The 14207-nt window shown below is 35.3% G+C and overlaps 1 protein-coding gene across 2 annotated transcripts; it reads left to right on the forward strand.

Annotated features, from left to right (window-relative positions):
* The first annotated feature begins 720 nt into the window (after positions 1 to 720).
* Cct8 (chaperonin containing TCP1 subunit 8) lies at positions 721 to 13760 on the forward strand. 2 transcript variants are annotated; one of them, XM_046430504.2, is made up of 16 exons: positions 721 to 878; positions 2424 to 2514; positions 3736 to 3815; positions 5107 to 5256; positions 5717 to 5897; positions 6009 to 6070; positions 7185 to 7322; positions 8179 to 8357; positions 9224 to 9290; positions 9364 to 9451; positions 9536 to 9651; positions 10203 to 10274; positions 10347 to 10511; positions 11012 to 11131; positions 12982 to 13086; positions 13421 to 13760. In XM_046430504.2, the coding sequence occupies exons 1-15, from the start codon at positions 819 to 821 to the stop codon at positions 13072 to 13074; spliced, it is 1662 nt and encodes a 553-aa protein (XP_046286460.1). In that variant the 5' UTR covers positions 721 to 818; the 3' UTR covers positions 13075 to 13086; positions 13421 to 13760. The 2 variants fall into 2 exon arrangements, with proteins under 2 accessions (XP_046286460.1, XP_046286462.1); XM_046430506.2 differs by lacking the exon at positions 12982 to 13086.
* Positions 13761 to 14207: the final 447 nt, after the last annotated feature.

A 14207-nucleotide genomic window follows, 5' to 3' on the forward strand; every position in this document is an offset into this window, starting at 1 on the left:
ATCAGCTGTGTGTTGATGTAGAAAGACACAGCAGTCAGCTTTGGAAAAGGTTTTGGGACAGTAAAAGGGTTTATATTTCCAGGAAGTAAAAAAGAGGAGCATAGATAATGGTTACGAATGTGCACGTTGCAATCCGGGTGATCTAGGTAGAAATCATCTGCTCTGTGGTCTTCAGTATGATATTTACTATTTGTGAGTTTCCGTTTCTCTTCTATAAAATGGAGATGATAATATTTTTAATTTGTAAGCTGGATCATTAGCAAAGATACTGCAGGTAAAGCAAAGCACACGGAACCTGGCACCTGTGAGCACTCGACAGGCAGCACACCTTATTAGTGATTTTGATTGGCACCTTCACATTCCCAGTGCCTCCTTCAGTTCCCAGCACAGAACTGACACCCATCGATAGTTTTGGGAGGGATGAAGACAGGGGCACCATTTCAGGACTAAGGGCACACCGTCCTGACACGCTGATGTCAGGGTCTGGAAAATTACAAGTTTGGGAAGTGTGGTTTACTGGTCAGAAACCGCAAACACGCTGCGAATCTGCCCTGGATCTCCATGCGCATGCGTCAGCCCAAAAGCCCGACCGCGCTCAAGGCGCTCGGCAGGATCGTTCGACCTGATCGAGGATCGTCAGGTCGGCTCTAGCTGCTGGAGCTACTCTAGTTCTCGCGAGGCTTCAAGACAGGCGGTCGGCTGGGGAGAAAGGAGGGACGGGAGGCGGTAGCACGCAGCGTCCCCAGAAGGCTGTGCGTGCCTCCCGCTTCCTCCCCTTCTTCCGATCGAGCGCGTGAACGGCTCTGTGCAGGCTGGCCATGGCGCTCCACGTCCCCAAGGCCCCGGGCTTTGCCCAGATGCTCAAGGAGGGAGCGAAAGTAAGGGGTGGAACTAGAGGGTGAGGTGGGAGAGCCCGCATGGGGTTGCGGTGGCTGTAGAGAAGGAGAAGGGCCTAGTAACGGGCCGGGCATGCTACCTCTAGCACAGCGACCGGGGGAGAAGATTCCAGAAAGGGAGGAGTACTCGAGAGACTCGGCCGCCAAACCCCGAGTCTTTTTTATTCTCTCTCTGCTGTCGAGATCTGAGGCAGCGGTATTGACGATCCACACAGTCTAGCTGGGCGAGCGTCCTGCTGCTCCTGCGTTTTCCCCTCCAGTACAGCGGGACTCATTAGACTCTCCTCCTCAAAGGGATTTGTAAGAGTGGAGTTGAGGAGATGAAATTGCTTTGGGAACTGTGAGGCCGATTAGCACACAATTCATGGATTACAGGCTGGGGAGGGAGAAGGAGCAGGCGATCTAGACCTGAGGGCATAGGAACAAGAGCCAGCCAGTTCTTGGTTGTCTCTTTCCGAGTGAGAAATTGTGTGGTTAGTAGGACAGTCCAAATGGATTCTGGTCCCAGCTCATTGTAGCCAAGTTGACATAAAACGTGCCTCTCAGCGTCCTGTTTTCCTCATCTCTTTTTTAAATTGAGGAAATTGGAGCAAAATGTGGTATCTCTGAGTTCCGAGTGCCTTATTTACCTGTGTAGCCCACAGGATAAATGACACTTTGGTCCAAATACTACTTAGTATTATGATCTTGAATGTGATTTCTGGAGCATAGTTTTTAAAAAATGTATCTTAACTGCACACTGAAAATGTTGTCTTTTGGATTGTCCAAGTTGTCAAATAGTGGTGTTCTTTTTTTTTTTTTTTTTTTTATCTCCCACGTTTATGTGCTTCATTGAAGAAATAGATTAGTGTGGTTGAATATAAGGTTTTATGGGAGGTGGAAGGAGCTAGGTTCTTGGTTATAGGATGCACTTTGGAGGTAATTTGTATACCAAATAGATGTCAGGGTATGATGTATGTGTTGGGTTTTCTTTTTGAAAATAGTTTTGATTGCTCTAAAAATGTCAGGCTGAAATCTTAGCTTTGAATTTGGTATTGATAACTCTTGAAAAGATAATTTACTTGAAATAGTTTATCTCCTTTCTCTAATTGGACTTAGTTTTCCTCCTGTCCTCTTCACTACACAAAAAAAATTAAAAGCCTATGTTTTCATGTGTAAGTAGATCTCTGTAGTCCCTAAAAAGCATACTGCTTTATTCATTTCAACTAATGAGGAAATTGTGTGGAGAATTTTATAAATATCAAGCAACACCATTTACATGTGTAAATCTTGAATGATTAACTCAACAATCCTGTGAGGTGGATACTATTATTATTGCCCAGATTTGCAAGTGAAAAAATTGCCCAAGGTCTTGTAAATTAGCCAGAAAGCTGAGATTGGTGACCATGGTTGGTTTTATGGGAGGTGGTGTTCAGACTCTGAACACCAAGTATGGAATACTTACACAATACTTGATTTTTATTAAAAGAAAAGCAAAGATATCTTGTGCTGGGAAATTCTTGTTTATTGTCTTATTTTATTTTACAGCATTTTTCAGGATTAGAAGAGGCTGTGTTTAGAAACATACAAGCTTGCAAAGAACTTGCGCAAACTACACGTACAGCATATGGACCAAATGGTAATTTCCAAATTCATGTTTTAAAAATAGAGTAATGGAATCCTTTTTATTTTTCTTTCAAACTTGTTCTGAGGATTATATTTACAGTATTGCTTTGAAAGTTTATTTCATTATTCAGTAATACCAGTACATTCTTATTTGTTTATTTATTCATTTATTTATTGGTACCAGGAATTGAACTCAGGGGCACTCCACTGCTGAGCCACATCCCCAGTCCTATTTTTTATTTTATTTAGAGACAGGGTCTCACTGAGTTGCTTAGCTCCTCACCTTTCCATTGCTGAGCCTGGCTTTGAACTCGAGATTCTCCTGTCTCAGCCTCCCAAGCCACTAGGGTTACAGGCGTAAGCCACTGCACCTGGCATATTTCTGATTTTTAATCAGCAACTTAGAGCTCCAGAAAAATAGCGATCAAAATGTTACTTTTAACATATTGAAAGGATGTAAAAATTACAGCACATCCACTTCCCACCCCTCCCTCCCTTTTTTGAGACAGTATCTCCCTTAGTTGCCCAGGCTGCCCTTGAACTTGTGATCTTCTTGCCTCAACCTCCTGAGTTACAGGCCTGTGCCCCTGTGCCTGGCTCTTGAACCAATACTTTATAAAAAGTGACATTATGCTATGTGCACACCTGTAATCCCACCAACTCAGGAGGCTGAGACAAGAAGATTGCAAGTTCAGAGCCAGCCTCAGCAACTTAGCAAGTCCCTAGGCAACTTGAGGAGACTCTGTCTCAAAATTTTAAAAAGGGCTAGGAAGGTGGCTCAGTGGTTAAGCACCCCTGGGTTCAGTTCCCAGTACCAAAATTAAAATTTAAAAAAAAAATGGAAAGGGGACATAAGATTTTTCTACTCTTGCCTTCACCAGTTGAAATAAAGATGCAGATCTGTGAAATAAGAATTAAAATAAATATAAGTAGATTATTTTGGTTTTTATACATGTTAACATAATTTACATTTATGGAACACTTTTTGCATGCCAAACATGTTGTAAACAACATGGAAGTCCCGTGTAAGATTTGGCATACTTGGTAAATATAGGAAATTAGGGGGGAAAATATGGGCCCATGGGTTCTGAGATAGAATGGAATATAGATTTTTTTATAACATTGTTTTAAGAAGTAAATACAAATTTTGTTTCTTGACTATGTTTTTCTGGGTATTTGGGAAAATATTTGAGTAATAATGGATTTTTTTCTTTTTTTAACTATTATTTTTGAGGAATGAACAAAATGGTCATCAACCACATGGAGAAGTTGTTTGTGACAAATGATGCAGCCACTATTTTAAGAGAGTTAGAAGTAAGTTATTTCTTTTTCAAACAACCAAGAAATGTTTTGATGAAATCAAAAATATATTTTATCATAGAAGGAAATTTCTTCAGATTAAATAATAAAGGGCTACTTTTTTCCAACTTGAAATTTTATTATGCAGGTGTATAAACAGCTCTAGGTTTAATGTTTTAAAGTCTTATTTTAAAAATCTATTATGTTATTAATGTTTGGAGGAATTAATTATGATAAGGTACATTTGCTAATAATGTCAAATTGATTTTAGAGTGACAATGAAATGAATTATTCTATAATATAGAAACAGCTAATGAGCAAAACATTTTTAGTCAAACAATTTGGTTTTATGAAAATAAAAGTAATCCAGACACTAAACACAAATTGGAATTTTGCTTTATTCAGCAGCAGTTTTGATGTTATAGCCTATAGAACAAATACTTCTTGCAGGGTTATAAGAAAAGTCTGGCACCTAAATGCATATAGCCATTTCTCTGTAGCTGCCTTGTAATTGAAGGATATGTTCGACTTCAGGAAATTTTCCTGATGGTTAGCCTGTAAAGAACTCAATCTTGTGTTTTAAATGAAACTGCAGATAATTCAACATCTTAACAGTATTTTCAAGGACATATTTAACTCCACAGATTATTTGTGGAAGAACCCATTGTAAGTGTTGATTTTTATACACTGTGATGTTCTCAGAAGTTATTAAAGTATAATAAGGATATTATTAGGGTAATACCACAATATTAAGTATATTTTTTATGGTTGTCAATAGTTATTACTTGTTTCTATACAAATATCTAAAATTGACTCCTAAGAACAAAATTATGTAAATTTTTTGTAGCCTTTTAAGAAAATTTTTACCTTTCTTTTTATAAACCAGAAGTGATAGCCCTTATGGCGGGAACATACAATGAAATTAATATTGAGGTTCTTAACCAAGTCAAGTGATGTCTGGTTTTGTTCCTCTGAAGATATTTTAATGTCTAGATCTAGTGGTTGGAGTTGCTTTATTTTTTAATTTAGCACATAATAATGTGCTGAACCTTATGAGTTGTATGTAATGGATGATGCCCATCAAAAGAAGATGTATTGTGAAATTGTTTTCATTTATAGTTACATATTTGTGTTGATAGACCTAGAGGGACTTGGATTTTCTTGTGACCACACTTTTTATAGCATTTAATGATCAAATGGAATTACCTGGCATATAGGGAAATTAAAGTCTATTTAAGAAATGGAAATTGATGATTTTATGTTACTCTAAGGATCAAAAATTTTCGCTTGATATTTCTTATACCAGGTACAGCATCCTGCTGCAAAAATGATTGTAATGGCTTCCCATATGCAAGAGCAAGAGGTTGGAGATGGCACAAACTTTGTTCTGGTATTTGCTGGAGCTCTTCTGGAATTAGCTGAAGAACTTCTGAGGATTGGCCTGTCAGTTTCAGAGGCAAGTGCTCATTTTATAACTTATCCCTATTTAATTTTTGTCTGTATATACACTACTGTTTAAATTTAAGATTGTTATTAAAGGAATAGCTAACATTGAGCTCTTTACTCTGTGCCAGGAAATATAGTACATGTGCTTCACATGCAGTGCCATTTTATCATGAGAAGAATCCTGTTAGTCCAGTTAAACCCATTTTATTTTAAATGAGGACAGTGAGACTTAGTTAGAAAAATATTGCATAAGATTCTATACCTTGTAAGTGGAGGAGTTGAAATTCAAATCTGGGTTGTCTCCAAAACCTATTCTCTCTCATAACTAGTAGGCTCTGCCATATATTAGTCTGTAAGTATAATAATTTTATATCAAAAATACCATATTCTTGGGGTTACAAAAAAGAATTACTTTAAGTCATGTGAAAATTATGTGTTTGAAAGAAGTACTTTTGTTCTTTACTTTTTAGGTCATAGAAGGTTATGAAATAGCCTGCAGAAAAGCCCATGAAATTCTTCCTGAATTGGTATGTTGTTCTGCAAAAAACCTTAGAGATGTTGATGAAGTGTCATCTCTACTTCGTACCTCCATAATGAGTAAACAGTATGGAAATGAAGCATTTCTAGCCAAGCTTATTGCTCAGGCATGTGGTAAGTACTAGTAAATGAAAGGATTCAAAATTAAAATATCTAATATGACTATAATGTTTTCTGTTATCTCAAAAAAAATTTTTTTTTCTTTTTGTCTTATTTTCCTAACAGTGTCCATTTTTCCTGATTCTGGCCATTTCAATGTTGATAACATCAGGGTTTGTAAAATTCTGGTAAGTTTAGAAAATTTATCGACATTCTCTAAAAAAAATTTTTTTTTTTTTTTTTTACAAAAAAAATTGATCCAAACTTATATTTAATCTCATGTTTTAGACAATTAGTACTTAATTATCTTTTGGGGCATTATTTTACAACATTTAGTATTAATAGGTTATAATGTTATCACCGATTAAGTTTAAGTGTATTGACGTGTTGTTTCCTGTTGTCAATCTTCCTTGCCATTCTTTTGGATTAAGAATAGTGTACAAAACAAAATACTAATTTCTTTGCCTTCTTTGTATATGCTGAATTATAACAGTAAATTTGGACAATTTTGAGTGGGGTGAAATCTGATTTTTGCTCTACATTAATAAAATTCACAATGTAAAGATAACATCAAAACATTGAAATATGTTTTTGATAAAATTTTTTTATGTACTTTATAGTAGAAATGGTTTAGCACATTGGCATACTGATTATGTGGTTGAATTTAGCTTATGTGGTATGTATGCTCTGTGTGTATTTGTACACGTGCTATGTATTTTCTGTCTGGGGTGCACCTTGCTCATTAAATTGCGAGACTATTAGAGCATAATCTTTAGCCTCGCACATTCCTGTAATATCAGCTACTCAGGAATCTGAGGTAGGAGGATCACAAGTTCAACACAAACCTGGATAACTTAGTGAAAATATCTCAACACTCTCATAATAAAAAAGGCTGAGGATATAATTCAGTGCTGGAGCACTTAGCAAAAGTTCCTGGCTTCAGTTCCCAATACCACCACTAAGAAGAAGAGCAGATTTTTGTTCTCTATTCAATCTATAGTACTAATAGCTGTTCCTGGTTTATTGGCAACAAATACTTTGGTGAATGGATGAATAAATGGTTAGAGCAGTTTTCTACCTTTGGTTCTTAGTACACTGAAGGACAACCTCCCCTTCATAAGTGGCTCATTCCTGTGGTGATTCCCACCTTGAGCAGAATGATCTGCTTTATGCCTACCATCCCCTTTTATAGCCTTGGGTCTCTGTCTTGGTGTATTGCTTCATTTTAGAAAAGGCTGTATTTGATAACATACAGAATCAACAATTTGGCATTAATGATGATCTTGGTATTCAATTTCTTAGGGCTCTGGTATCTATTCTTCTTCAGTATTGCATGGTATGGTTTTTAAGAAGGAAACTGAAGGTGACGTAACATCTGTAAAAGATGCAAAAATAGCAGTATACTCTTGCCCTTTTGATGGCATGATAACAGAAACTAAGGTATGTAAACTTCAAACCTTCTTGAAATTAAAGTGAAAATTTGGGTTACCTTTTCATGTTACCATTTTAAGTTTTGATATAGAATTTGCTTTTAAATTAATAAATACCTCATAATTACTGAAAATTGCAGGATCACATTTATTTTTTAAGCCAGATTTTATATTCTTTGATATAAAATTCAGTTACTAAAAATTCTAAATTTGAAACATTAGATGGCACCAGGTTGGTTCATAGTCTATCATACAGCTGTTGGCATTTCAGCAAGTAAAATAAGGTGAGCACTCTGTGTGTTCTTTGAAAATAGTTTAAATGTCAACATTTGGTAAAATCTGAAAAAAAAAAAATGCTAATATAATTTGAAATTTTTAATTGTTTTTAAAAATATATGTAAACTTTTAAAGTTTGTATTTAGCTGGACTCATCCCTGCTATTCTTGAAATTTAAAGTATTGCTTTTGAAGGGTTTAGCTGGATTAGGGGAGAGGAGTGTCCATTTAGGAATGATCACAAAATTTAGGAAGAATTTGAGAATCATATCCTTTCTAGTTTTTGTTAAACTGTTTGATTTTCATAAAAGACAAAAAAGGACACCTGCCCAGCATAGCTAAAATTAAAGTATTTCTCCAATTTTTCCACTGAAGTACCTGTTGAGGACCATACACATCTATTTTGGGAGTGAAGAGGAACAAGCTGAGTGTTTATTAATATCATGTATTCTGCTTCATAGTACATGCATGTTTATTTTCATGTTTTCTCCCAAATTCTTAGGTTATTTCTTAAGTTAAATCTCATCCTATACATTTGAACACCAAAGTAGTGAAGTGGTTTTAAAGAGAATACTTAACTTGTTTTGCCAGGGAACAGTATTGATAAAGACTGCTGAAGAATTGATGAATTTTAGTAAGGGAGAAGAAAATCTCATGGATGCACAAGTCAAGGCTATTGCTGATACTGGTGCCAATGTCATAGTAACAGGTGGCAAAGTGGCAGACATGGCTCTTCATTATGCAAACAAATACAATATCATGTTGGTGAGGTAAGAGCTGGATTCTGTTAACCAAATTATAAATGATTTTTAGGTGTTGAAACACTGAATAAGTTCAGCAATTCTATGAAGGTAGTTAATAAAGGGAAATAACTTACAAGATCAGATAAATTATTAGATCAAATAGCAAAAGAATTTAGAGGGATATCAATAAGTAGAAGAGGAAACGGAAAAGGCATTCTGGGTAAAAGGAATAGCTTGAGACAATACACAAGCCTAGAACTTTGTAAGCCAGAGTGTGGAATAAGGAGTGTGCCTTGTAGTCAATGAACACATCTATAGAGAACACTATAAAACTTATCCATTCCCATCTACTACCATTCTTAACACCTAATCAAACGTGCAGAGTGAATCACTGTACTCTTCCTTATATGTGCGGTAGAACACAGCAAAGCAAAAGTTTTATGTGTACATACATACCAGGTCCCTGGTGTTTTAGAACTATAAACCTCTGATTTCCTAAAGTGCTGATGGGAATAGGAAAGGTAGTAGAATGAATTGGACATAATTTTCCCTTGTTCATATATGAATAGACAATCAGTGAAATTCCACATCATGTACAATCACAAGAATGGGATCCTAATTAGAATTAAGTTATACTCCATTTATATATGTCAAAATACTCTACTGTCATATATATCTAATAAATAAATAAAAATATCAGCAGAACTGGGTAAGCCAAATATGCAGGAAAGTAGGATTTAATTGTGCTCAAAACACTCAGAGGTAAATAATAGTTTCATGCTAGTTTATACATGACAACTCACATATCCAAGACTTGGTGTCTCTTTATATCTTTAAGTACTATATAGTTGGAATTAAATGTTGTATTAAGGTCTTTTTTTTTTTTTTTTAAGGCTGAACTCAAAATGGGATCTCAGAAGACTGTGTAAAACAGTTGGTGCTACAGCTCTTCCTAGATTGGTACGTATTTTGAGAAACAATCAAAGATAGTTGCATCTATTTGAATTTTATTATAACAATCTCTTTTTTACAGACTCCACCTGTCCTTGAAGAAATGGGACATTGTGACAATGTTTACCTCTCAGAAGTTGGAGACACACAGGTGGTTGTTTTTAAGCATGGTATGTAGTAATGGCAAACTATGTTTGTGCAAATGTAAGTTGTTTGTTTTCTTTTACTTAATCCCTGAATATGTTTATTGACAGAAAAAGAAGATGGTGCCATTTCTACCATAGTACTTCGCGGTTCTACAGACAATCTGATGGATGATGTAGAAAGGGCAGTAGATGATGGTGTCAATACTTTCAAAGTTCTCACAAGGGTCAGTATTAACAAGAAGCTTCTTTAGTAATCTCTAATGTCTTAAAAACGTAGTTGGTGCTTCTTCAAAATGAGTGGTTTAGCCAGGCATGGTGGTACTTGCCTATAATCTCAGCTACTGTGGAGGCTGAGACAGGTGGATTTTTACCAACGATTTACCTTTCAATTGCTGAAGAATACGATAGTTTCTCAAAATGATCATATGAAGGACTTAATAGCAAAGCAAGGCTATTTCTTCACCGTTAAATAGTTTGTGGTTTTTTGTTTTAATGTACTAACTTCAGTTGCTAAAGCATTGTTGTCAGTGCCTAGAATGCAGATAAAAAAGAGCTGTCCCCTTTCTTCACTTTGGTCTTCCTTTTTCATGTACTAGATACTGCAGAAAGAAAATTTGTCTGATCGTTCATTTTTACCAAGTTTATAAGTAGATTTTGAATAACAATGACTGGTTGAAAACTAGTCTGATGGAGTATTGGAATCTGAAAAGATTAGTGAAACTACCTTTTTAATGTTTTTGTTTTTTGTTTTTTTGGCTTTTTGGACAACTTACAGGATAAACGTCTTGTACCTGGAGGTGGAGCAACAGAAATTGAATTAGCCAAACAAATCACATCATATGGAGAGGTATGGCTTTTACTGTATAACTTTCTTCCCATTGCTTGAATAAAAAGCAATAATAAACACATTTTGTTTTAGACATGTCCTGGACTTGAGCAGTATGCTATTAAGAAGTTTGCCGAGGCATTTGAAGCTATTCCCCGGGCACTGGCAGAGAACTCTGGAGTTAAGGCCAATGAAGTTATCTCTAAACTTTATGCAGTTCACCAAGAAGGAAATAAAAATGTTGGACTAGACATTGAGGTATTTGATTAAAAAACATGAACTTAAATTGCTTTGTGAATGCACAACCTAAAAATAGAAACAGTACATATAAGGGGAAAATCAGAAATAGTGAACTGATTTATGAACAATTTGCTTTCTTAAAAATTAGTTTTCAGGGGAAGGAAAATAGCATGGATGGTGAAAGGAGACCCTCATCATTATATAAAATACATGTATGAAGATGTGAATTTGGTGTCAACATACCTTATATATAGTCAGAAATATGATAAATTATTGTATAATGGTGTATTAAGAATTGTAATTTAAAATTTTTAAAAATTAGTTTTCATTTTATCTGATAGAAGAAATTTTTAGTTTTCCTTTTATTGATACTCTTATAGTGTGTATGGAATAGTATTTACACATGGTTACTTGTCTGGTACTTAGGAGTCACACATGCAGGTTTTTGGTTTTGAATATAAGCACTTTCACTGAAAAGAATTTAAAATGAAAGGATGGAAACTGTTTTGTGTTGACAGGCTGAAGTTCCTGCTGTAAAGGACATGTTGGAAGCTGGTATTCTAGATACATATCTGGGAAAATATTGGGCTATAAAATTGGCTACTAATGCTGCGGTTACTGTACTTAGAGTGGATCAGGTAAGCAAAAGTGAAACTTTGGTATCTAAAAATGGTAGTTTCAATATGGTTCAACAAGTATGTTTTCACAGAACTAGAATATAGCATAGTTCTTTGTTTTCGAAGGAGTGTTTCCTTCCCCTCATACCTTAGATGTTCAAATCCCATCCCCCATTTTAAAAATTTTTTCTTCTCCTGTAGTTTTAAATTATACTGAAAAATAGAGTAATCTTAAATCCATTTGCCACAAAATTCTCAAAGTAATTATTAACCACTGAACTATTTATAAATACTTTATAGTTGTACTATATAAAGTTGTATTTGTTAGGGACACAGAATATATACAGTAAGTAAAAAATCATGTGAAATTAAACTTAGAAGAAATCCTAGGTGAATATTAATAGACAACTAGACTTATTTCTAAGCACAGTATGGACAGTTAATAATTATAACAAAATTTAAAATATATATATATATTTAAATAAGGACTCTTTCATAACTGGAGGATGAGCAAAAATGGAACTGGGTATCCACTTTCACCTTATTAGAAATAAGTAGAAGGGCTAGGAATATAGCCCAGCAGTAAAACACTTGTCTAACAGTCCCCAGTACCAAGCAAAAACTGTTTTGTTGTGCCAGATTTGTTAATAAGAGGATTCTGAATCTGCTTATCAGGGAGGTAGTTTTCAGTAAAGAATATGATTGGTTTTTCAGTCAAGTTGAGGGAAGCCTAAGGAATTGTTTATTCTAGAAATGATGTGTTAAAAGGAGAACCCAAAGTAGAAGGGGACAGGAACAGATTAAGTAGACTAAGATATGTGGTGAAAAGAAATCCTGATAGTGGAAGTTCCTTAACTGAGGAACTTTTCTGAATGCCAGGTAAGACTATAAACTTTTATCACAAAGTAATTTCCTAAATTTTGATAGTAGGGATGTTATTGGTATGTGCCCTTGGTTTTTGCACTCTGCACATAAAGATATATGAAGAACCCATCCACCTGTGTTAGCCAAGCTGGGATTAGAATAATTACCATCTTTAAAAGTCAGTTGTGCTTGATTTTATGCAGTATATATTCTCGAAAGAGACTTTATTATGAGCAGTAGTTGATGTAATAGGAGCTGGATTGATCTTTTTTCAAATATCTCTTTCAACTTATGTTCAAAGGAAGTATAGTACCCAAATAGATAACATCAACATCACCTAAGGTCTTGCTAATAATTCTCAGACCTTACTCCAGACCCACTGAATCAGAAACTCTGAAGGAGGTCTAACATGCAGCTTTAATAAGTTCTTCATGTAATGGTGATGCCTAATAAAATTTTGGGAACTACTGTTATTTTTATGTTGTTGGGGTTCAAACCAAGAGCCACTTGGTAGGCAAGCACCCTCCACACTTAGCCACATCCCCAGCTCCCTTAGGTTTAGACTTCTCATAGAGGCTTCTGAAAACAGGTGTGAAATCTACTGGAGTTGTGGTAAAGATGTTTCATGTTCATGTTGCTTAAAATAGAAGTCAAACCCCTTAATGTTGTACAGGATGATTTCTTCATATAAATTGGGAAAGCAATGAATATTAGTTCAGCTTAATAGTTTATTTTAGCTTCCCCCAAACTTATTTGAGCCCACAGCCACTGCCACCATTTTTGTTTTTAAATAAAATCTTTAGATATGAAATCATTATACTGTACTTGGGTAAAATGTTGGTTTAGCACATTTTTTTTTAGATAAGCTGAAGAAAGGCTTGTGGCTTATTTTTTTTAGTTACCAGCGAACTGGTGCTTGGATTTGTTTATGAACAGACACTTGTTACTATTTGGTTCTCATTAGGAGAAAGTTTCATTGTTAAACTTTTATCTATCAACTACTTCAGATTATAATGGCAAAACTGGCAGGTGGACCTAAAGCTCCTAAACCACAAGGAGATTGGGATAAAGATGGTTGGCAAGACGAACCTCATATATAAATAACAAATCAGGTGCCACACTGACTGGTTTATTCCAGGGATGCATGCAAAAACTTTCACGTTTGCTTAAGTTATCAAAGTGCTTGTTTTGGAATGTCCTTTACTAATCTGTGTGAGGTTTTTTTTTTGCTGTTTTTACCCACAAAAGTAGGAAGCTTTCTCACTGCCGAAAGTTCACTATAATTTTTAACAAGGAAGCTAGAAAACTTTGTGCTGTGGTGTTTCATATGCAATATAGATAATTGATTGCTTATATTAAGAGGATTGCTCCATCTTATAATTGGCCAATAGAAAAATATTCTTAATTTGTGAAGTTTGAATTTATAAGCACTTTTGTGTTTTACAGATCATCATGGCAAAACCAGCTGGTGGGCCCAAGCCTCCAAGTGGAAAGAAAGACTGGGATGATGACCAAAATGACTGAATAGCCTAATTTTTACTATAGGTGAAGGTTGTATTTGAAGTAGTTCACTAGGAATTGCCTAATGGTTTTCTTATTCTCCTTAAATTAAGAAGTGTTTTGTGTTTGTATCCTTGGCTGAATGATAAAATAAATGTGTTTTACTGTAAAAGCCTGTCTGGTGACCAGCTACTGAATTTTTTTCAATCTTGTAAACCCCAGCAATTCTACAATGAAATTGATTGACACAGGTGCATTAAAATAGATTGGAGATCATAATCTAGAACTTATGTGTTTCTTGTATTTTTATAAACTGAGAAATACATATTCAAACCCTTTCATCATTTGCCTATTTTCTCAAAAGAAATATAAAACAGTATTTTCAAACATTACCATTATATTTGTTACTCAACTTAATGGAGTTATCACATTAGCTGTGGGACTTAAGTCACTTAATGTGTGTAGTGACCAACTGCCCTTGCATGGCCTGCTGCCTGGTTTTTTAAATTTCAGTACAGCCACGCCTATGCAGTCACATGTTGTCAGATGCCACTTTCCACAAAGGAATGGCAGAGTTGAGTACTTGTGAGAGACCAAATGAGCCCCAAAATCATAGAGTTTAACTATCAGGCCCTTGATGGGAAAAGTCCGCCAATTCCATAGTAAGCAAGTGGATTTTCTTAAAGCAGGTCCTCTAAGATCAGTAAGGAATGTTGAAAAAACAAAGACCATG

The sequence above is a fragment of the Marmota monax genome, unplaced genomic scaffold (genome assembly GCF_021218885.2).
Source record: "Marmota monax isolate L192 unplaced genomic scaffold, Marmota_monax_Labrador192_F-V1.1 WCK01_AAM20220418_F8-fsc00016, whole genome shotgun sequence".
Taxonomy (NCBI): domain Eukaryota; kingdom Metazoa; phylum Chordata; class Mammalia; order Rodentia; family Sciuridae; genus Marmota; species Marmota monax.